This window comes from Pelecanus crispus, chromosome 3 (assembly GCF_030463565.1).
Source record: "Pelecanus crispus isolate bPelCri1 chromosome 3, bPelCri1.pri, whole genome shotgun sequence".
NCBI lineage: Eukaryota > Metazoa > Chordata > Aves > Pelecaniformes > Pelecanidae > Pelecanus > Pelecanus crispus.
In genome coordinates this window covers 48,116,060-48,138,184 of record NC_134645.1, presented here as the reverse complement: position 1 = coordinate 48,138,184, position 22,125 = coordinate 48,116,060, and the positions used below count along the sequence as shown (strand labels likewise).

Sequence of the window (22,125 nt, the reverse complement as noted above, 5' to 3'; positions counted from 1 at the left end):
TTTTGGGTGCTTTGTACACTTATTTTAATTTGGATACTCGCTACTTTTGGACAAACTCAAGTGACATCTAGCTCAAAACTTAAGTTACACACAAAGTTTGAAAAATGCAGTTACATTGAAACAATGAAAAGTTACAGAAAACTATGAAAAACAATAACCAAATTCAGATTAACTTCTCATTTTGATTAGTTATGTCAGATGCAGTTGAATGTAAATATATTTAAAAAAAAAAAACCCCAAAGACAGTAATACAACAGGTCTAAGTGTACATGCAAGAGCTAAGAGCTTAGGAAGTTAGTGTTCTTAGTAACCTGAGTGTCATTTCCATTTTTAACTGGTATCATGATATACTCAGAAACACCCCCCAAAAACAACCAACCAAAAAAAAACCCCACCAACAACCTGCATACCTAGTTTTCTTAGAGGGAAAACCAGTGTATTGTATGTTTTACTGAAGTAAATGTTCAGGGGTGTAGATTCAACAGGGGAAAAGAAACTTGATCAGTTCACCCAGACTGCTGTTTCCAAGGCATATCCTGCAATGGAAGGCTTCTCTGTTGTTCTGAAATGTTCAGTTTTTCTTTCAGAGAACCTGTGAAATTGCGTGCTTTTTACAAACTTGTCCCCTACCCAGACAAGACCTAGCCTTTTCATCTTTTGCACTATCAAGTGTAGCTAGACCAGGCTTATTGTCTACAGTACAATGGAACTGTAATGCTGTGGGATGCTTTCTTGCTTTCATTCAACTCCAGCTATTGCCATTCCATCAGTTGTAGCCATACAGACTTGTTCCACTACTAATGTTGATAAATCAGTGCAAAATGGTTTGTATAGCTGTACAAGAAATACTTCCAGTGTTAGTTTTCTGCATTCATCTAAAGCAAGAAATATGTTTATAGTTTGAGAATAAAGTGGCACTTGATACAGGGAAAACTTACTGTGAATTATCTTCTCCTTCCTTCTTCCCGTAAGGATTTTTTTTTTTCTCACAGCAAGTGTCTTTCCAATGCTATTTTTATTTCATTGCTCTGAAGGCTTTTCAACTGAGATGGAAGCAGTCAGGGTTTAATTCTGGTTTTGACAGAGATACTTCCCTCCTGGTTGGGATCTCTAGTTTAACTTTTCTTAGTTTAAGGAAATTATTGTGAATGATGAAGACTCTGATAAACAGAATGACCAGTAAGTAGTTCAGGATTTGGCCTTTTAACAGCCTCCCTAATTAAGAATCTTATGTTGGGATGCAAAGGGATGCTAGCCAAACTCTTGTACCAGAGCATCATTTCCTCTTGATTTAATCTTTTATATGTGATGAGGTAGTCTGAAAGAGATCACATCTTCAGCATGTAATAACCTGTAACTTCATTTAGATAGGTATAATATTATAAGAATACATATTTTTATTCAGTAGGTAGCTATGCTTTTTTGAAGTTGTGTTTTGAATTGATTTCGGTATACCACTACTGAATGAGTAAGACTTCAGGTTTAATAAAGCTCATTCGTTTGATCATTGAAGGGTGTATTTTAATTCTACTTCTGGTCCTCAAAGTTCTTAACTGTTAAGCTCCCTACAGTTTTAGTCGATGATGGTAAGTCTCTGAGTGTGCCAGGGACAAAAATATCTTGATTGTTTACAGGATAATAGAACATGTGGTCTCTGTCTGACAAACTAACAAATGCACTTAAGCCTTATTAAAGTGTTGGACTAGCAGAGAGAAACAAATAAAACTGTCTGTATATATTGGTTCCATAAAATGAAGCTCTACTTTTATTTCAGGAATATTGCCTTAGTAAGCTTGGAACACTGATGGAACAGTTTTGAGGGTTTATATCTGTACTTAATGGAAAACTCTACACTCAAAAATTGTAGTCCTGAGTAAGCAGCTTTTGGTAGCTGATTTTGCTGAGAATATTTACACATCTTAAAATAAGGGATATGCGGTATAAATGTTTGATTTACACTTAATGCTTAAGATTACAGATTTAATTTTCATGCTTTTATTTTTAAGCTGGTCCAAGCAGTGCCATTGGAGCTCAGGAAAGTACTGCCCAATTGTTGGTGTCAGATCCAAACCTCATTCATGTGTTAGTGAAATTTCTTTCGGGCACTAATCCGCATGGAACAAATCAACACAGTCCACAGGTAACTAGCAATTAAGAGAAAAGGTCTTCGTAACAGGATTTCAATACGCTTGACGTGTATGTGTTAGGAATAATGTATTATATCCTTCACTTGTTTCTTATTTTGGTTATAGTCTTAGTTGGTTCTGATGAACAACCACAGGGAAGTTCATGTTGGTGATAACACTCTGAGTAGCGACTGTATGTTTTTACAACTATGTGGAGACTTGCCACAGGGAGAGAATGCCATGTGATATGTCAGTGAATATGTTCCATGTTAGGATTTCTTAGTTGCATGCATGAAAAAAGTAACAGAGTTCAGTTAGTTTCCTGAAATCTTGTTGGGTTGGGATAAAAATGCCAATGAAGATTAAGTTTAAATATCTAATAATTCCAGAATTTAAAATTATGCTTTTATGTTCTTCCTGTTTTCTGAATTTATGTGGTGTTTACTGTTTCTCCTAATTTCAAATAATGTTTTTTTTTGCTTTTTGCAGTCTTTGAAACATATGTAAATAATGACAAAAAAAGCCCATGTTAACTTAATTGTATGTAATATTTGACAGGAGTCTCAGAAACACTTAGTTCAGGAGACACAAAACACCTGGTATTTCCATTATTTTCCAGAAAATCTTCCAGAAAATACACGGTCTTTCCCAGAACTTAAACATTGTGCAGTGCCATTAATTTTAAAGCACTTGTAGGTAAATGTGTAGTTTGTGAAAAAGCATTCAGATTAGCGTAGAAATGTATTCTGTGTGAAACGTAGTTTGCATTGCTGAAAAGATAAAGGCTCAAGCTGCAAAATGAGTCTTAGGCAAAGAACTGAATTATTTGCTTTTTACTCATGGTTAGTAATATAAAAACACATAATATAAATTGATACGGAATAGTTCTCTTGTGAAAACCCTGTAAAATTTTTCAGAAAGCAAGTTAAGCTACATAATGCTTTTCTGTTCTTAGAAAATTTTTTTTTTATATCTAACCTAATGTTCTTGAAGACATTTCAGTTTTATATGATACTTATTAAAATGCCTTTCCCTCTAGGTTGGGCCAACAGCAACGCAAGCTATGCAAGAATTTCTTACTCGATTACAAGTGCACCTTTCTTCAACTTGTCCTCAGATGTTCAGTGAATTTTTATTGAAATTAATACATATACTTTCAACAGAAAGGTAAATCTTAACCAGTTATTTTTTTCCTTTCGTACCCTCTTTGTCTTTAAAATCTGTGTATGAATCACAACTGACGTGTATGTCCCGCCTTGTCATACTGTCAGGTTATAAATGGACAAGATCTTTGCTCTTGCTGCAGCACTACCAGCAGGATCTGGGCTGCTTCTGGCATGTGGAAAAGTGTGACTGGAATCCACACACAGGTGTCTGTGTGAGGGGCAGTGAATAGAAACACGAAACAGTTGTCTGGACTGCCCTGCACTCCTTCTGGGGCCCACTGATGTCTTGTCTCCCCACTAGCGTAGAGAAGAAGTGCCACTGGCCAGGGGGGAGATAAGAGCTCATGGCTTGTCTTTTACAGCTCTGCTTCTTCAAGGCTAGGTCAGTGGGCACAAGACTGTTGTATATACAGAAGTACACTGGAAATGTAGCAATTGCTTGGTCTGAACTGCATTAGGAATTATCATTTATTGCTGATATTGATGTTCTCATCCCCAGACAAACGTTTCATATAATTAGGGATGAGCTTCCTCAGTTTCTGGCTTCCCAGTAGGTGGCACTTTGGTGTTATCTATTCTTTAATCACACAGAAAACAGTTTTGGCCTTCTCTAAGAGATTTTACCTTAGTAACTTAAATTGGGTGGGTAGTGTTTACCAGGTTACACTGATGATCAATCAGTTATATAAGAAATGTCATAATACTATAAAATCATTAATTCACAGTGAATCTTGGAATGTGTGTCTGCATGCCACAATTTATTCAAAATAAGTTGATGACACTACTGAAAGGATAGATTTTTGAAATGTGTTAGGTATTTTTTTTGAGCAAATAGAAGGTGGGACTGAAATGCCACAAATTGGAAGCAAAGCACCAGAAAAGGGTTTAGAAGGTTATTTCTAAAACCTCAAGTAATTACTGAAGTATACCATGTCTGATCAAAGCATATGATTGACTGTGAAGAAAAGCAGTATTTTACTGTTAGAACTAATTAAAGGCCAAATATTTTCTTCAAGGCTATTTCTATAAACTGTTTTGTTCTATATTTAAAAGTTGTAGGAAGATCAATCAATGTCAGAAGATACAGAGAAATACATCAAAAATCAGTAACTAACTCACACTTCAAGACTTAGCACCAGTTTTATTTTAAATATATTCAAAAGGTTCATTTTGTAGTCTACCAGTATACGTGTAAAAGCAATTGGGAAAATAACCTTATACCTAAAAGAGATCCTTCAAGCAATCAGCCTACAAGCACCAGCCGGCGATAGTTTGACTACCTTCTCATGGTCTTACGTATAGTTACTATTTAGATAGGTAAACCCTGACCATTCTTCTTTCTACCTCATGGGGAAAAAGGGAGGAGAAGAAAAACTGTCAGATGAAAAAACCCATCATAATTTCCTGTTGGAAAACAAATAATCCTAATGATATTAAAGTATTAGATGACTTCGTCCCATGAAGTTTCCCTGCAAACATACAAAACTTTACCCACAACTAAACAGGACTGTATTACAAGGCTATACCTACAAAATCAACTGAATGATTAAAAAAAAAAAAAAAAGGATCCTAGACTTTTTCAAAGGAAAGGTTAATCCTTAGTGGTGTCAGGAAAATGATAGCATGAGCAGGTTCTACAGGCTGCATAATGACCAGTATATTAAAAAGTTACAAATGCTTGACCCATGTGAAAGATCAGATTGTGCTTCAACATGCATTTCTGAAATTTTATTTAGTGAAAGTCTAGTGTGCTTTTTGATTCTTTAAAATCAAGCAAAAAAACCCCAAACAACCAAACCTGTTTAAGTTGTTAATGTTGAACAATGAAATAGCTTTTTTTTTTTTTTTTTTTTTCTCCTTTTCTTTTCTTCTTTCAGGGGTGCTTTCCAGACAGGCCAGGGACCATTGGACGCACAAGTGAAACTCTTGGAATTTACCCTGGAACAGAATTTTGAAGTTGTATCAGTTAGCACTATTTCTGCAGTAATTGAGTCTATAACCTTCCTTGTGCATCATTACATTACATGTTCGGACAAAGTGATGTCTCGCAGCGGCTCAGACAGCTCTGTGGGTGCTCGAGCGTGTTTTGGAGGGCTTTTTGCCAATATTATCCGTCCAGGTGATGCCAAAGCAGTTTGTGGAGAAATGACAAGGGATCAACTTATGTTTGATTTGTTAAAGCTGGTCAACATTTTAGTTCAACTGCCGCTTTCCAGTAACCGAGAATATAGTGCCCGTGTTCCAGTAGCAAGCAGTACTACAGACAGTGTGTCTGATGAAGAAAAGGTTTCAGGAGGCAAAGATGGCAATGGAAGCAACCCTAATATTCCAGGATCAGCTGCATATGTGGCAGACTTGGTGTTAGCCAACCAACAAATTATGAGCCAGATTTTGTCTGCACTTGGCCAGTGTAACAGCAGCGCTATGGCAATGATTATTGGTAGGTATTTTGTAAGTAAAACGGAAGATCTTTTGGGGTGGCAAAACACTTAAAACTTCTACAGATTCCTAAATCGGGTGTATACATGAAAGAATGTGTCACAGAAATGACAGGAAAAAAGAGACTGATAAGAAGTGAAAGGGGGGACAGGTATGTGGGAAAAAACCTACCATGAGCTGGGAAACTAATTCAAACCAAACAGGAATGCATTTGGCATTTGAATTTGCTGAATCTTAAAATGGTCAGTGTTGAAAGGGGCCTCTGGAGATTGTCTAGTCCAACCTCCCTGCACAAAGCAGGGTGAACTCAGAGCCTGCCTCAGAGAGCAGGTTGCTCAGTACCTTGTCCAGTTGGGTTTTTAATTCCCCAAGGGTGGAAGCTCCACAGCTGCTCTGGGCAACCTGTTGCAAAGTTCAGTCATTCTAAAAGTCAAAAAGCCTCTTTCTTATGTTTAAATGGAATTTCCTATATTTCAATCTGTGCCTGTCACATGCCTTTATGCATGGATTAGGATTAGTCTTCAGTTTGTACTATAGACATGTTACCTCAATTGTTCTCTATATATTGCATTATTTTCCTTTTTTTTTAAACATTTCTGAAAAAGACAAATTACAATTGTGGCCCTTGCACAGAATACATAAACTTTTCTATTCCTCTGTTTTACCAGAAATCTGGTGGGTGGGATCTTCCTGCTATGAACAAGTGAGGAAGCTGATGATACTTCAAACAGCAAAGCTGCTGTTTGTCAGACATGTACCTAAGATGCATTTTCTCAGAGAGATTATCTTTGTGACTTGCGAGTTGTGATGATAGCATGGAGTTTGCACAAATTAAACCACTGACTGAAATACCATGAATGTTACTGCATGCACAAAACTGGAAAAACTTTTTGCAGGATAGGCAAAGAGCTTCAACTCCATTTCAGGCGTAATAGTTGTAAAATTTTGTTCTCTTTATAGTGATTCTCTTGTTTTGAAGAAAGTACCTCTGGCCTTTTCTGTGCTAGATGTGAAGCAGATGTGAAACTGTTAACCAGTGCTATTATCAGAAAACAGTATACTTTTTGGATGAGAGCATGTGAATGTTAGAGCAGTGGTTCGTTTTGGCATAAAAGCAATCGAGGAAAAAGTAGTAACCTCCAGTAGTCGAATTAAACAGCAGGCAGGATTTGACAAGCCTGGATTGCGCTGTTGGAACCTTCCCGAAATTAATTCCAGAACATCTCCTCCTTTACTCTGGGTAGTTAGTGTCATATTGCAAATACACTATGAACGCTGAAAGTAGTTTGTTCTGGGAATGATGGTTAATGCTCAGTATGTGTTTCTTTGGGGCGGAATTCAAAAATTCTTCTCCTCAACTTTGATGTCTTTCTAAACCACAAATTTCTGTCCAGCAGTTGTTTTGCATTTTTAAAAAGGCAATTTGGAAAGACAGTGGCGTTTCAAAATGTTTTTCATTGAATTCAGGATACTGGGCCAGCTGATTCCTTCAGTGGATTGTTCCTCTCAAGGTCTTTTAATATAGGTTATTGAAACTAATTTGTATGTGTATTTTGGGAAGATATAACACAGCTATTTGTGGTTTTAGTCCCTTCATGAAGAACTGTATTAAGCTCTCTCCAGACAATTTCTATGAACAAAACATTTCTCCAAGACTGCAGCCAAGGTTATATATGATCCAAAAATCAGTTATTGGCATATAGTAGTAAACATGTAATAGCTAGTGCAGCATGCTAGCTACCCTGGAAGGATAAACAAGAAGATGTCTGCAGATGTGTACTGATAAGTAGTGGCTCTGGTGTCAAAATTTATGCTAATAATGTTAATTTACTGCACCTGGCAAGCCAGCTGGTCAGGAACGAGGATGGCCTTGAGTAATTCACTTGTCACACGAAGCTGAAACATCTGTTGGATTTTCTTTTATGACTGTTTCGTCTACTTATTTCATTAGGTTTTTGTGCTTTGTCATTGACAGACTATGAAAATCATACAAGTAACAGTATTCCCATCCTACCCTACCTTCTCCTTGCCTCAAAGTCTTCACAGCAAACTCACCTTAGCTGGCATCAGCTCCGTCATTCATTCCATTTAACTTTTGTAGACCATGCAGAGACTGAGTCTTAGACTTTTTTTTTTCTGTCTGTCTCCATGCATCCAGTGCTTATCAATATTTTCTTTCTTGATAGCTTGAAGGTGATTAAAGTACTACAGCTGTCAGTTCTCTTGCCGGAATGTTTCTCTAAGGCATGTTCCAAAGATCACTTGAATACGTTATTTTTTATTATTATTTGTTAGTATAACTCCAGTTTCTCTAAATGGAACAGGATTATTCCATCCATTCCCCCCACTCAAACCTAAACCCACTTCTAAAAGCTCTTCCAGATTGAAGTCGTATGCTTTGTAAGGCAGTTGTATTTACAGGGGCAGTCTCTTCCTGGGGAAGACTATTTTGCTTTCCATCTTCAAATTCAGCAATGTGTAATCAATATTGCTGAATATTGATATTCAGTAAATCCTCATTAATACATCCTGAGCTGTAACACTGAGAAGGAGAATTCCATGAGAGGTATTTCTGATAGAAATATATATATGTTAAATAGTTTGGGGTTTTTTTTGGTTGCACAAGCACGCTTCTATTATTATCTGAAAAAAATCTTAAATACTAGTTAGTTGCTTCTTGCTAGGAGTGATTCCAATCCTCGTAGTTCTTATTCTGTTTCCTTCACTAATTACAGTCACTTGTGTGGTCTTATCTAAAATTGGATTTAAATTCCCTGACTTACTGGGTCAGATCTTCTATTTATACTGTAAAAAAGGTACCATGTATGTAGGAACGCTAATAGTAATTTATATGATCCTGAAAACTGGCCCATTTGTAGTTTGTAAAATCCCTGTGAACATTTAACTGAAAAGAAATTTAAGTATCCTTGAGTAATCTTATGTGCTGTAATGGTTTGTTAGGTCTCAGCTTCTGACCTTTGAACTGTTTCTGTTTTCACTAAGGTGCAAGTGGCTTACATCTCACTAAACATGAAAACTTTCATGGTGGCTTAGATGCCATATCAGTTGGAGATGGGCTGTTCACTATCCTGACAACGCTTAGTAAAAAAGCAACAACAGTGCAAGTGATGCTTCAGCCAATTCTTACCTACATGGCCTGTGGGTACATGGGAAGACAGGTAAGTTCACTTAGGTCTGCTGTGCTTCAAGGGAATTATAGGTTAGTTGATGCTGTAACCTATAATAAGCTCAGAAAACTGAACTAGTGCTATGTAAAAGAAACGGTAACATGGTTCCAACCTCACTTCCCTTTGGTGCTGAAGCTAGGAAGCCTCCCTCCGTTACCCACAGTAGAGGGAGAGAGAGCGTTTCTGTAAGGACATTTTGACATTCCTGTAAGTGTTCCTGGCTAAAGGCTTGAAGATGGATTGAATGTTTATTGTGTTCAGGCGGGAAACACATTTGTTGTGTTCATCTTAGCGGATATTTTAAATGCTCAATATTCTTATTTCCCTTCAGCTGCTTACCCCTGGTAGTTTGATCTTCTCCTTAGCACAATGACTTCTCCTTACCACAATGGCTTCTGCTATGTAGGAGTGAACCATATGGAGCATTATATTGCTATTTTGTGGTATAGAGGTCAACTATGGTGGCATTTCCTCTCTGGGATTTTTGCCTACTAAAAGGGATACTAATGCATATTTCTGTCATACTAATTTTGCATGAAGCTGTATTTCTTAACTTTCTTCTAGGGTTCTCTCGCCACTTGTCAGTTATCTGAGCCACTGCTCTGGTTCATTTTACGAGTGTTGGATACAAGTGAGGCACTGAAGGCTTTCCATGATATGGGTAAGAATGTTTTTTCTTTAGCTGCATCAAGTAAAAGGTTTATTGTAGATTTTTTTGGCACTTAAAGAAGGAATACAGATATGTGTCTGGAGAAGCAAATTTACTAAATAGGCCTTGGCTTGCTTAGAATCTATTGCATACTTCTGAACAGTGTTGGGTTTTTTCCCCCCCTGCCTGCATTATACACAGGTGGTGTTCAGCTTATTTGTAACAACATGGTTACGAGCACAAGAGCTATTGTTAACACAGCAAGAAGTATGGTTTCGACTATTATGAAATTTCTTGATTCTGGTCCCACCAAAGCAACAGACAGCAGTTTGAAAGCTAGAGTACTAGCTTCTGAGCCTGATAATGCAGAAGGAATTCACAATTTTGCACCTTTGGGTAAGTAATAATTCTTTCTCTTAAGTTAATATCCACTGGTCCGCATTTGAATCTTTATGAAATTCTTAACAAAAAATATTGTGATAGTGTCATATGTTGCAATATTATTTTATCTTCTAAACAGAGGGGTTGCTGGTGTTTCAAGATGATGTTGGGGGAGGAGGTTAGCCCTCCTCCACAGGTAATAAGACCTTGCATGGATAGGGGAAAGAAGGAAAGGGAGTGATCTGTATCTGATGTAGTCATGCATCACCCATCCTTCTCCCCTAGGTCAGGGGATAGCCAGTTCCAACCCACCATCTGCCATGGATACACTAAGACTCACTGACTTCAGTTAAGGCACATCAGATTTGATGGAGCTGTTAGAGAAGCATAGCAAGGTTGGATGACACAGAATGAGCCTGAGCTAGGTCAAACAGAGCAGCAGAAGCTAGAGCATCAGGCTGATATTGCCAATACTGCTCTCACACCCGCACCTAATTGCTCCGATGTTACCTGCATGAACATTCGTTAGAATTGCAGTTTTGGTATCAATACAATGGCTGCCACTTAACTAAAATGCACGTGTTTTAAGATGTAGGTGTACTCTAATATCTTACAAAGGCTCCTTTTCACTAGTAGTATCTTAATGTTTTCTGTTGCTGCCCACTAGCCTAGCGTAGCCTATGAATGTGTTCATACAGTGTGTCTCACTGTCAACAGGGGAGAAAGAAAGGATTGTTTTTAAAATTTCTGGAAAAATTGTCAGATGAGAGAAATCCATTCAGTCCTGTCATTCAAATTTAAGAGCGTCAAAAATAATTAAATATTAAAAAAAAGGGGGGGGGTATATTTCGCAGAATAGAGGTCTGAGAAATCTACTGTGCTCTTCACATATATAAGAATCCTGCAAACATCGGTACTTGATTACTTTAAGTAGTAAAAATCCTAAGCATATCTAGTGGGTGGTTTCTTGCATGCCTTACCTCCCAACTCGCAAAGTGATGCAGTTCCTGATGTTCTGCTATGAGTGCATCTATCTTAATATTTTACTTTCAGTCAGGAGTGTGCTTTTGAAATTAACTGTCTGGTTGCCCTCACTTACTACATGCTGATTCTCATCATGTAGTGTCCTCTGAGAGATTAACTCAATTAATTTGGGATGAAAGTCTATCAAAATGTGTCCAGGAATTCACCTCCAGCTGCTACTAGACATTCAGTCATGGGGCCAGGCTAGACCTACTTTAAACTAAAAACACCCCAAGTACCTATAGTTTGAACAGCACAGATCTGGTGGTGTTGTGCCGTACTACTTGCTAAAGAAGACATAGCCTAGATCTTTGTACTTCATTCTTAACTCATGCTAACATTAGAAAAATAAGCAGCTGCTATGGTCAGGTTTTTTTTGCTTCTGGTGTCTTTTTTAGAAAAAGGTTTTCATGTGAAACAAACTGTTTTAAAGAAAAAGGTTTGCAGATTTTGGTTATAAAGTCATTTATCTTATCATTGTAATACTTAAACCTTTAAAGCCTTCATTATGTTAACTATGAATTAACCGAGTTCATGTTCTAAGCATATGGTTCAACCTGCACCTTTTTCGTTGGTTTGTTTTTGTAATGAGCTCTTGATAGAAAGTTTAGGATTTTGGTAGCAAGTGTTCCCTGGCAAATTTTCAAGCATATGCGTATGCATGTGGATATGTAAACAGCCTATTGTAAAACTGTCGAAGAGTAAAAGAAAAATGTCTCAGCAGTTGTCGTTATTACAGATGGAATGTTATCAATAAACTGAAACAGGTGAGATGGGAGGAAAACAAAAAAAGTGTTTTCCACAGTTCAGGTTATAAATTAATCTGAGTTTTATTAATAAACATTAATAATCAGTGTTAACGGTGCTGGTTTTGAAGGTTCGATCACCTCCAGCAGTCCCACTGCCCAGCCTGCTGAAGTGCTGTTACAGGCTACTCCTCCCCACAGACGGGCTCGGTCTGCTGCGTGGTCGTACATATTTTTACCCGAGGAAGCTTGGTGCGACCTCACGATTCACCTTCCCGCGGCCGTGCTGCTCAAGGAGATTCACATCCAGCCTCACCTGGCCTCTCTGGCGAGTAAGTAGATTCACTGACATTGATGCTGGTTTGAAAATTTGAAGGGTAGGATTTAGAAATGGTACAAAGTATAATCAGAGGTACTAAAGCTGCAGGTTGTTTGAAGAACACCTGTGAAATAAGTTGAAAATCTTGCTAATTCTGCTTTCATTGAGAATGGAAGGCCCTGCCTCTGCTTGATTTCTTCTAGCTCAGTATGTTTTATAGCGTTAACTTTAAATATGCCAAAAAACTTGTCAAACTTATCAAAACTTTCCCTAGTGAGAATGCGATACTGGTCAAGGGTCTTCAGGCAAAATGGTTTTGCATGGTGGTTGGAATAAAGCATGAGATTTTCAGCACTTGTTGTCATAGCCCTGCTAGGGAAACGTGGCATTTATACTGACAGGACTTTTCTTCATCTTAAGTCTTTGAAATAAACTGTATATGCTATGTATCAAAAATGCTTATGCATTCTAACGTATGCCATCGCACAGGTCAAATACTCCAGCTGCAGTTCTGTAGTAGTATTTGCCTAAGATCATTTCAATGGTCTTGTTCTGTATCTTTAATGGGAATGCATATTTAACACTTAAAATTCAATCCAGTACAGATTTTTAAATAGTATTAAACCTTCTTATCTTACTCTGTAGCTTGCCCTTCATCAGTATCTGTTGAAATAAGCGCAGATGGTGTCAATATGTTACCTTTGTCAACTCCTGTTATCACAAGTGGTCTCACATATATAAAAATCCAGCTGGTAAAAGCTGAAGTTGCCTCAGCTGTCTGCCTCCGTCTCCATCGTCCTCGGGATGCCAGCACACTAGGCCTCTCTCAGGTCAAACTGTTAGGCCTCACGGCCTTCGGAAACACCTCGTCTGCAACCGTCAATAATCCATTCCTTCCCTCTGAGGATCAGGTCTCTAAAACAAGGTAAGCTTCTGGTGTCAATGGCCAGAGGCATGTTTGTGCCAGTTCATGCTTTTGTATTTTTTAATCATGTTTTCTGCTCTGTGTCAGATCTTTCAGTAGCCAACTGTATTCATGAGTACCTGGTTTTGTAGTTGAATTTTAACATTTGCAGAATCTGTTTCAAATATCTTAGATACACAAGTATTGGAGCAGGAATAGGAATAGGACAATGGGATGTTTTGTGGAAGTCGTATCTAATATTGCTGTTTGCAAACATTTGCGAAAAAGGAACTGAATGTTGTGATTCTGGCATACAAGCAAGATTTCTTTTCAAAAGCTTTTATTTGGTTAGGTGGCATCTTGAGTTTCATACTCATTTTTAAAATGAAAATAAAGAAACCCTTAAGGATTTAAAAAAAAAAAAAGTGTTAAAGCTTTCCAACTCTGAATTTAATTTAATGGGTGAATTTTTGAGATTTCCTAGTTCTGAAATTTAGCTTACTAAATTGTAAAAATTCTTGACTTTGAAATATTTCATCTTTGAAGCTTAATGTTTATAAATTTGAAAAAAGAGCATGGGAAAATTTTAAAAGCCTTTCTTCTTTTGCTGGGAAAAATTTTGAGAAAGTAAGTAAATTTAGAGAACATGAATACTGTCCAGTGTATACTTGATAAAAGCTGTATAACTAAAATTGGTCTTTGATTGTGAATAGCAGTGAAGCAAATTTTCATAGCCAAATTATACTATTGCTGTATTTGTACTTCAGAAACAGTTATCTTAAAGTAACACAAAAATAATCAGTATCTGAAGAAAGAAGGTGATTGTACATTCTTCATGTATTGAAATGTTTTATTGTGGCTTTCAGCTTCATTTTATAAGTATTTCAATAAAGTAATGGTAGTAATATGATAGATAATATTCAATAAATTTGGATATAATTTTGGTTGAGATGTAACAGAAAACTTGCACTTTGCTAAAATGATAAATATTTAGGAGTAAATTATTCCTAAAATAAAAGCACAAACTTCATTTAAGGTCTGTATGCAAGTTTGCCTTTTTTTTGTTTTTGTTTTTGAACTGTGGGAGATAGCTGTGAAAATAAGTTAACCTGTTAGTTTAGAAGTTGTCAGTGAAATGATGCCATTTATTTCACATGCAACTTAGATTGCCATCTTGTTCATAATGCTTGTTTAAACAGCATTGTAGGATATTTTTTATAAATAAAATCTAGCTAATATGTTTCCAAATTGATTCAATTACAATAGGTTTACTTTTCAAGGTTTATTATTAAAATGAATACTGAACGATATTGTTAAAGAATGAGAGACATGGGGGAAATGCAATGGCTAACATTTTTAATTTCTGCACTTTTTCTGCGTGCTTTTTAAATCAGGTTCACTAAGGTTCACTGTAATTTACTGTAGATGTCTATCATAGAATCATTTAGGTTGGAAAAGACCTTTAAGATCATCCAGTCCAACCACTAACCTAACACTACCAAGTCCACCACTAAACCAATTAAGGGTAGAATAGCAATTTCATGTTTCCTGGCTTGGCGGCTGGATTATTTTTTAATGAAAGTAAAAACTAGGAATCATTAAGGTTGGAAAGGATCTCTAAGATCATCAGTCCAACCATCAACCCAACACCACCATGCCCACTAAACCATGTCCCAAAGTGCCACATCTACCCATTTTTTGAACACTTGCAGGGATGGTGACTCCACCACCTCTCTGGGCAGCCTGTTCCAATGCTTGACTACCCTTTCCATGAAGAAGTTTTTCCTAATGTCCAATCCAAACCTTCCTGACGCAGCTTGAGCCCATATAGTTGATTTAGGCTACAGAAAAATAGCTGGAGAATACAAAGGAACTCTAGTACACCTGAACACTTTATAATCTCTGTAATGCTTCACCATAACTTACTGGATGCTAGCTGACTTTGGTAGGCTTTTGCTCTGCATCCTGTGGGAGATAACAACCCCAATTCCCTCAGCCGATCCTCATAAGACCTGTGCTCCAGACCCTTCACCAGCTTCGTATGACCCTAAAAGTTTGTAAAGTCAGGGAAGCTGTGCAGGTGCATAATTTTAATGCCAGTCACTATTGCAGAGTCTTCATCTTAAATATGAATAAGTCCAATGGTGTCTGAGTGAGGCAGTGTGCTGTTTCATGTTTCACATTTATGTTTTGGCCAGCTCCTTCTAATGTTATAACAAGCAAACAAACACCCCGCCCCCTCCCCCCCCCCCCCCAAATAAAAAAACCAACCCAACACACTCTCCCCCTCTCCCCCCTACCTTCCCCCTATATAAACAGCTTTCCCCCAATAGGTTAGTCCTATTGGAAGAAATATATATGTGAATCATGAAGTCTCGAGAAACTTCAGTAATAAAACTTGCAGGCTCTTAACTCTTCCTACCCACAAACCCTGCCTTTCTTACAATGTTAAACCAGTGATTACAACAGCATTGCTAATGTGTATTACATTGTGGTCTTAAATTCAGTCATTTTAATTTGCTTTTCTTAGATGATGTCTGATCATGTCACAGCAGTTTTCTGCAGTACTTGTCCTAGAATCTAATACAGGTAGTTATGTTATAGATGAAAAATAAAATAATAAGAAAATGATACATTAGCTCATTTTCATGTTTTCCTTTGCAGTATTGGATGGTTAAGATTATTACACCACTGCCTCACTCACATAAGTGATTTAGAAGGAATGATGGCTAGTGCTGCAGCACCCACTGCTAATCTGTTGCAGACATGTGCTGCTTTACTAATGTCACCTTACTGTGGTATGCATTCTCCAAACATTGAAGCTGTGCTTGTAAAAATTGGGCTTCAGTCCACCAGAATAGGCCTAAAATTGATTGACATTCTTCTAAGAAACTGCTCAGCATCAGGGAGCGATCCTGCAGGTGAGTGCAATGTTTTTCTTTTCAGTTGTTCCTTAAAAACATTGCTTGTATAAATATACAAATGCAGTATATTTACATTTTACTTTCTGATTCTGCATTTGGGTTGCCAGGACTTGCCATTGCACCTTGTTATGCTTCTAAGTATCACAGTCTTTTTATGTGCGTAGTTCTACAATAGTAAAGCAGTGCGACCAGGGTTGTTTTGATTTTTGTATAGAACAGATAATTAGGTGGATATTTTGAAGACACGAGAGTAGGACATGCAATATATTGTAAGCATGTCTTACTATAGATACTATGTCTAGATGTTTCAAAATAAAGGGCATCCATGAGTAGTGTTAAGGAAAACAAATGCAGCAGTATTTGGGCAGTAATAATCTGTATGGTAGTATAAATTCTGAATAGCACTAAGCATTGGAAATATTTACAGGTGGAGGTAGGTAATCAAGACACTGGAACAACTCATCTGTGTCCCACAGCAAAATTTTGCAGTAGCATTTCTGTTAATGCACTGTGGTTTTTTGTATTTATGATTCCATACCACTTTGCTCTGCTGTTTTGTGGCTTTTAAATGAAAGAAAACTGAATTCATGTATTTCCTGTTTTGAAGATGCTGATACTAACAGAAAAGACTCTCTTCAAAATGGCTTCCATGAGTTATTTGGCCGTGAGTTAACGTTTCAGTGTAGCCTACTGTCTTTTGCTGGAACACTGTTAGATAAGAGAGTAGTTTCCTACAGGGCAGGAGATGAACACAGTGCGGAGAAGCTGAATAGGAAATAATCTGAGGAAATCCTCAGCCTTAGTCCCACTGATGGAAATTGGAGTTAAATAAGCTTTCATTTTGTAATAAATGTTTGCTTCTGTGAAGCATGAGGTTTGACAGCTCTATTAGCCATGTCTTTTTGGAATATGTTGAAGAAAACTGTACTAGTTAAACCTTTAAGACCTGTATCTGATGAATGTTGCAATGATTGTTCCTTTTATAGTAAGGGTGAACATTGCATTGAACGTAAAAAATGCACAGTTTTGAGATAGTGGTGTGTATAAGAATTGCATCCTTGTGTTAATGGCAAAAAATTCAATGTTCATGCTGCAATTCTGTAATAATTTCATTAGTACTTTTAAAAAATACATATGTAAGTACTTCTATTATTTCCCCCCCCCCCCCCCCTTTTTTTTTTTTTTTGAATGCGGCAAGATCTGAATAGCCCTTTACTGTTTGGAAGATTAAATGGTCTCTCTTCTGACTCCACAATAGACATTCTTTATCAGCTTGGAACAACGCAAGACCCTGGAACAAAGGATAGGTAATGTTATTTGGATTCTCATGTGGAAGTGTATACAAAAATAATCTGCTAAATAGTGGCTTCATGTTACTGCACAAAAACAGCCTTCTAAAAATCTGATTGTTACGAGATAGCCTGAAAATGCAAGAATCTAAAGCTTTCCAGCTTTCCCTCCCTAGCTCCTTGCATCCTTTGCAGAGAATGCTGTCCCTTTTTTTTTGCTCTTATAAATGTGATAAAACTTCCAATGTTCAACTGACTTCTCTCTCAAATACTCAGAACTCAGATACCTGCTATGTTTTCTTTCTCTGTAGAAAGAAAGCTTACATTTGGCTTTCCAAGATGATAAGTGTTTTTAACTAATTTTTCCTGTTAGTGATCTAAATCTTGAGAAAACAGTCTGAGCTCACTCTTGAACTTTGCTTCAGAGGAGTAGATAAATGTGTAATTCAGATTGCTAACAGACAGCAAGCTAATTTGGTTTTGAGTATTTCTTTGACCCTTTATAATGTACTACATCATCTTGTCTTCCAGAATTCAAGCATTGCTGAAATGGGTCAGCGATTCCGCAAGAGTTGCAGCTATGAAAAAAAGTGGCCGGGCCAGCTACATTTGTCCAAACAGCTCAACAAGAGAGTATGGTCTTTTGATGCCATCTCCTTCGCATTTGCATTGCGTAGCAGCAATTTTGTGGCATAGTTATGAATTGCTTGTTGAATATGACTTACCAGCGCTGCTGGACAGAGAGCTCTTTGAGTAAGTAAAGCAAAGTTTTGCACCACATACTTCTTGTAACTGAATTATTTTAATCACTGGAATGATACAGCTTGAAGTGCACTCATTGTGAAACAGTAGTGGAAATTGTCATTCCTGAAGCTGATTGTTAGAGTGAATGCTTAAAGATATCTAAACAGGTAGTTTTGTAGTTCTGAACACAAAACTGCACTTCACATATTCCAGGTATAATTGTGTTTAAAAATAAAAATCCAAAACAAAACAACAAATCCATGTATGTACTTGCACATATGTGAAAGGTAAACTGTTGCATGTTTTTGTTTGTGGTTTTTTTAATGGATAACTTTGGGCTGTTCTTGTTGCAATTGAGTGTTTGCAGTAATTTTCACAGTACTTATAAATCATGATCTTGATGAGTATCCTGTTTTATATAAGCATTATTTTATTACTCATGGTATACAATATCTATAACTGATAGCTAAGAGCTAGGGGAAGGGTGGGATTTTTTTTTTTTTTTTTTTTTGAGTCACCACTTTTGTTCTGGTCATAGTCTCATTTGAAAGAAACAAAGCATAAAATCTTGAGTGAATCTTGAACTATGAATTCACTGGATGTTGCCTGATTCTAAAGAGGAGTTCACCCTAAACACCAAATGTATACTTGTAGTGACTCCAGATTGAAAATATATGAGCTAACATTCCTAATTTATGTTGCTTAACCATCTCTTCTATTTAAACAAAACAAAAAAGAGAAGCCACATAGCTTTGTTTCATGTGTATTATAGAAATATAGCTGTTAAATTTCTGTATCTAGTAAAGCATCTTTCATTTGTACCATTGATTAAAGTTCTAGTTAATGAAAGGAACTTTGATGGCATGTAATTTTTTTGTTGCCCTTAGGAAACATTCATATTTTTCTGCTACCTTACTGTCTTCTTTAGGCACAGTCAAACATTCAAACAGTGAGAAATGTACAAGTTACAGTTATTGGTACTAGCATGTGGAGCTCTTACAGTCTTTAGATACATGACTACAAGCTAGACCTTTTCCAAAGACACTTCAGTGATACTGTCATATAAATGTTAATTCAAAATGAGCTTGTTCATTTGGGGAATCAATTTAAGGATTTAAATTGCAGGTCAATTAGTCCTTTCAGGAATACATTTTAACAGAAATACATTTTCAGGATGGATTGTAACAACTTTAAAATTTGAAAAGGAAGAACTGTAATAAAAATAGACTTCCTAAAATGGATAGCCCATTTAGATTTATACTAATATAAAAGTGGGTTTCACAACTGAATTCCTGTCTTTTGGAGGAGAGTATGTTGTTTTAATCACAGGACAAAATTAAGGAATGCTAATAAAACTTGTACCTAGTTTGAGTATGCATGTTGCAATATAGCCTGTTCCTCTATGACCTGCTAAATAAAACTATAATTCATATCAGCCAGCATCTGGAGCAAATTATAAAATACATTTTTAATAAATATAGAAGGATTGTTGTCAGACTTATCAAGGTAAATAATTTTTCTAATAAAAGTAACTTCTCATGTGTATTCTCCATCCTCTTTGCTATTTTAACTTTTTAAATGTTTTCATTGATTCTAGTTATAACTCCTAATTTCTCCTTCATGTGATATTTTACTTTTCTCTTGGATATATTTTCCCATCATCCCCGTTTTCCATTTCAATATTTCTGCTTTGGCCAATGGATACTAATTTATTCCCTAGCTATTTTTTAATATCTAGTTGGAAAAGAATCTTATTTTTCATAGAGCATGAACTTACCCAGAAAATTTTGGCAGAAAGATTGTGTGACTAGATAGTTGGAGAAGAGTTTAAGTGAACCTTTATTATATGTGGACTTTGGAAAATTGTGACTGTCTTCCCAAAGTTATGGGTCATTTGGTCACAGAGATGCCTTTTTAATGTTTTATCTTGGAGAGGGTTTTTTTATCAGCCATTCACTAGACCAGTGATAAAGCTAACTTTTGGTTAGACCCACGTTCTGTTCTAGACTCTTAGAGTCCCTTAGGCTAAACATAGAATAACACTTCCATCCAGAAGAGGGAAAAACAATCCTTGTCTTCAAATGGGAATGTGGTATATGATGATACATGCAAACTTATTTAAAAACCTAACATTGAAGTGGCACGAAGTGTATGTTCACCTCTGTATGTAAAGGTGAAGATAATGTGACTTATACATGGTGTCATGGTACTCTGAATACAGTTCAGAAACCTGTGGGTTTTTTTTTTTTAAATACTTCACTTACTCTGAATAAGTTTGTATGAAGAAATGATTATTTTACACTTCTGAAATCTAAGCTGAATAATAGGAGCTAAATTAGCTTTTGTATTCATGTGCCTTGGATTAGCATTCAAGTACATAGTATTTGGATAAAAGTGAGTTCAAAGGCAGGTGGGATTTTAGTATCTCTGAGGAATAATTCTGTTGTTAACTTGTGTCCTAAGTTCAGGTTGAGTAAGGATAGTGAGGGTAATACCATTCAACCAACAAGATTGTTGCTGCTTTCATTTTTTTGCAACATCTTTAGGTAGAACTCTAATAAAATAAACTTTTAAAGATTTTGGAAATGTGTTAAAAATACCTTCACTTCTTACAAAGGATTAAGAGAGCTTTATGTAAATGAGTGCGCGTGTGTGTGTGATCTTAGTAGCGCAGTGTGGAGAGTTAAAGCATGAAGAGGTTGCAGTTGGCTCAAAAATGCATAAATTATGTGACAACTGTCAAAAGACTGAAACCCTGTCTTTCATGTGCAGCGGGCCAGAAAAGTCAGATTATTTGTATTTTAAACACAGTATGATGAAAGAAATTTAAATGTAGGGTTGAGGAATGCCTTTTGGGTAATGAATGTCCTGCTTATACTGTGATCCAAATGAGGCTTTCAAGCTCAGCTCGGTGTGTTTTGCAACAGCTTCTACAATAGTTAATCGTAAATGTAGAAAGATGTTTTATGAACCAATGAAGAAAAGGGAATTTGAGTGGCGAACTATGTGTTGACATGATTTTCTGTGTTCTACAGGTCACTGTTTAACTGGTCCATGTCTCTTCCCTGCAACATGGTTTTGAAGAAAGCTGTTGATAGTTTACTTTGCTCAATGTGCCACATCCACCCAAATTATTTTTCCTTGCTTATGGGATGGATGGGTATCACTCCTCCTCCAATGCAGTGTCAACACAGACTGTCCATGACTGATGACAGCAAAAAGCAGGACCTTAGTTCATCTTTAACAGATGACTCTAAAAACGCACAAGCTCCTCTTGCACTAACAGAGTCTCACCTAGCTACTCTTGCTGCCTCATCTCAGTCTCCTGAAGCTATCAAGCAATTATTGGACTCAGGTTTGCCTTCACTGCTTGTAAGAAGTCTTGCTAGTTTTTGCTTTAACCACACTTCTAGCTCTGACTGCACTGCACAATCAATGGATCTCACCCAGGAGAGGCTCAGGAGGCATCATGTTCCACAGCACTTTAATAAAATGCCTATCACAGCGGACCTGGTTGCTCCTGTTCTCAGGTTTTTGACAGAAGTTGGCAACAGCCACATGATGAAGGATTGGTTGGGTGGCTCTGAAGTCAATCCATTGTGGACAGCACTTTTATTTCTGTTGTGCCATTCTGGTGCTACTTCTGGAGGACACAATGTGACGGCACAACAGACCACTGCAAGATCTAGCTTGCTTTCTTCAACTGTAACAGCAGGGCTGACCACTCAGCAGCGGACAGCAATTGAAAATGCAACAGTTGCTTTCTTCTTACAGTGCATTTCTTGCCATCCTAATAACCAGAGACTTATGGCACAGGTGAGAGAGAAAAAAACCCAAAGTTTTCATTTCTTTATTAATAACTACAGCCAGCTTTTTAAACTTTCTACTTTTTTTTAGCTTTCTTTAAAATAACTTTTTTTTGTAAGCTGTCACTGACTGGAAAAGTTTTTTGTATTAAAATTGTTAGCTTGTTGGTCTGACTTTGAAAGGACAAAAATGTTTTGGCATGGGCACCTAGTCCTATGTATAGATTTGTATTGCTCTTGGTTTAGAGGAATAAACTTTAGACCAAAATCCAAAATACTATATTTAATTGTATAGGTCTAAACTCTTCTGAAGTGGAATTTGGAAATCAAGCTTCATACACATCTTTTATATTAGTAAATTAAGGAGATTTCCTGGTAAATTTGCTTGTGCAGCCATATACCCCGTGCAATCCATGACGAG

At 36.9% G+C, this 22,125-nt stretch overlaps 1 protein-coding gene across 2 annotated transcripts in view; it reads left to right on the top strand.

The window, feature by feature from the left end:
- Nucleotides 1–22,125, top strand: part of BIRC6 (baculoviral IAP repeat containing 6) — a 188,520-nt gene that overhangs the window by 87,697 nt on the left and 78,698 nt on the right. For both annotated transcript variants that reach the window (XM_075708606.1, XM_075708607.1), the window contains 12 exons: nucleotides 2,007–2,140; nucleotides 3,166–3,293; nucleotides 5,170–5,732; nucleotides 8,735–8,910; nucleotides 9,484–9,580; nucleotides 9,770–9,964; nucleotides 11,850–12,050; nucleotides 12,683–12,962; nucleotides 15,606–15,862; nucleotides 17,064–17,172; nucleotides 17,686–17,907; nucleotides 20,934–21,714. In XM_075708606.1, coding sequence (XP_075564721.1) covers nucleotides 2,007–2,140; nucleotides 3,166–3,293; nucleotides 5,170–5,732; nucleotides 8,735–8,910; nucleotides 9,484–9,580; nucleotides 9,770–9,964; nucleotides 11,850–12,050; nucleotides 12,683–12,962; nucleotides 15,606–15,862; nucleotides 17,064–17,172; nucleotides 17,686–17,907; nucleotides 20,934–21,714 — 3,143 coding nt within the window. The remainder of the gene's footprint in view (nucleotides 1–2,006; nucleotides 2,141–3,165; nucleotides 3,294–5,169; nucleotides 5,733–8,734; nucleotides 8,911–9,483; nucleotides 9,581–9,769; nucleotides 9,965–11,849; nucleotides 12,051–12,682; nucleotides 12,963–15,605; nucleotides 15,863–17,063; nucleotides 17,173–17,685; nucleotides 17,908–20,933; nucleotides 21,715–22,125) is intronic.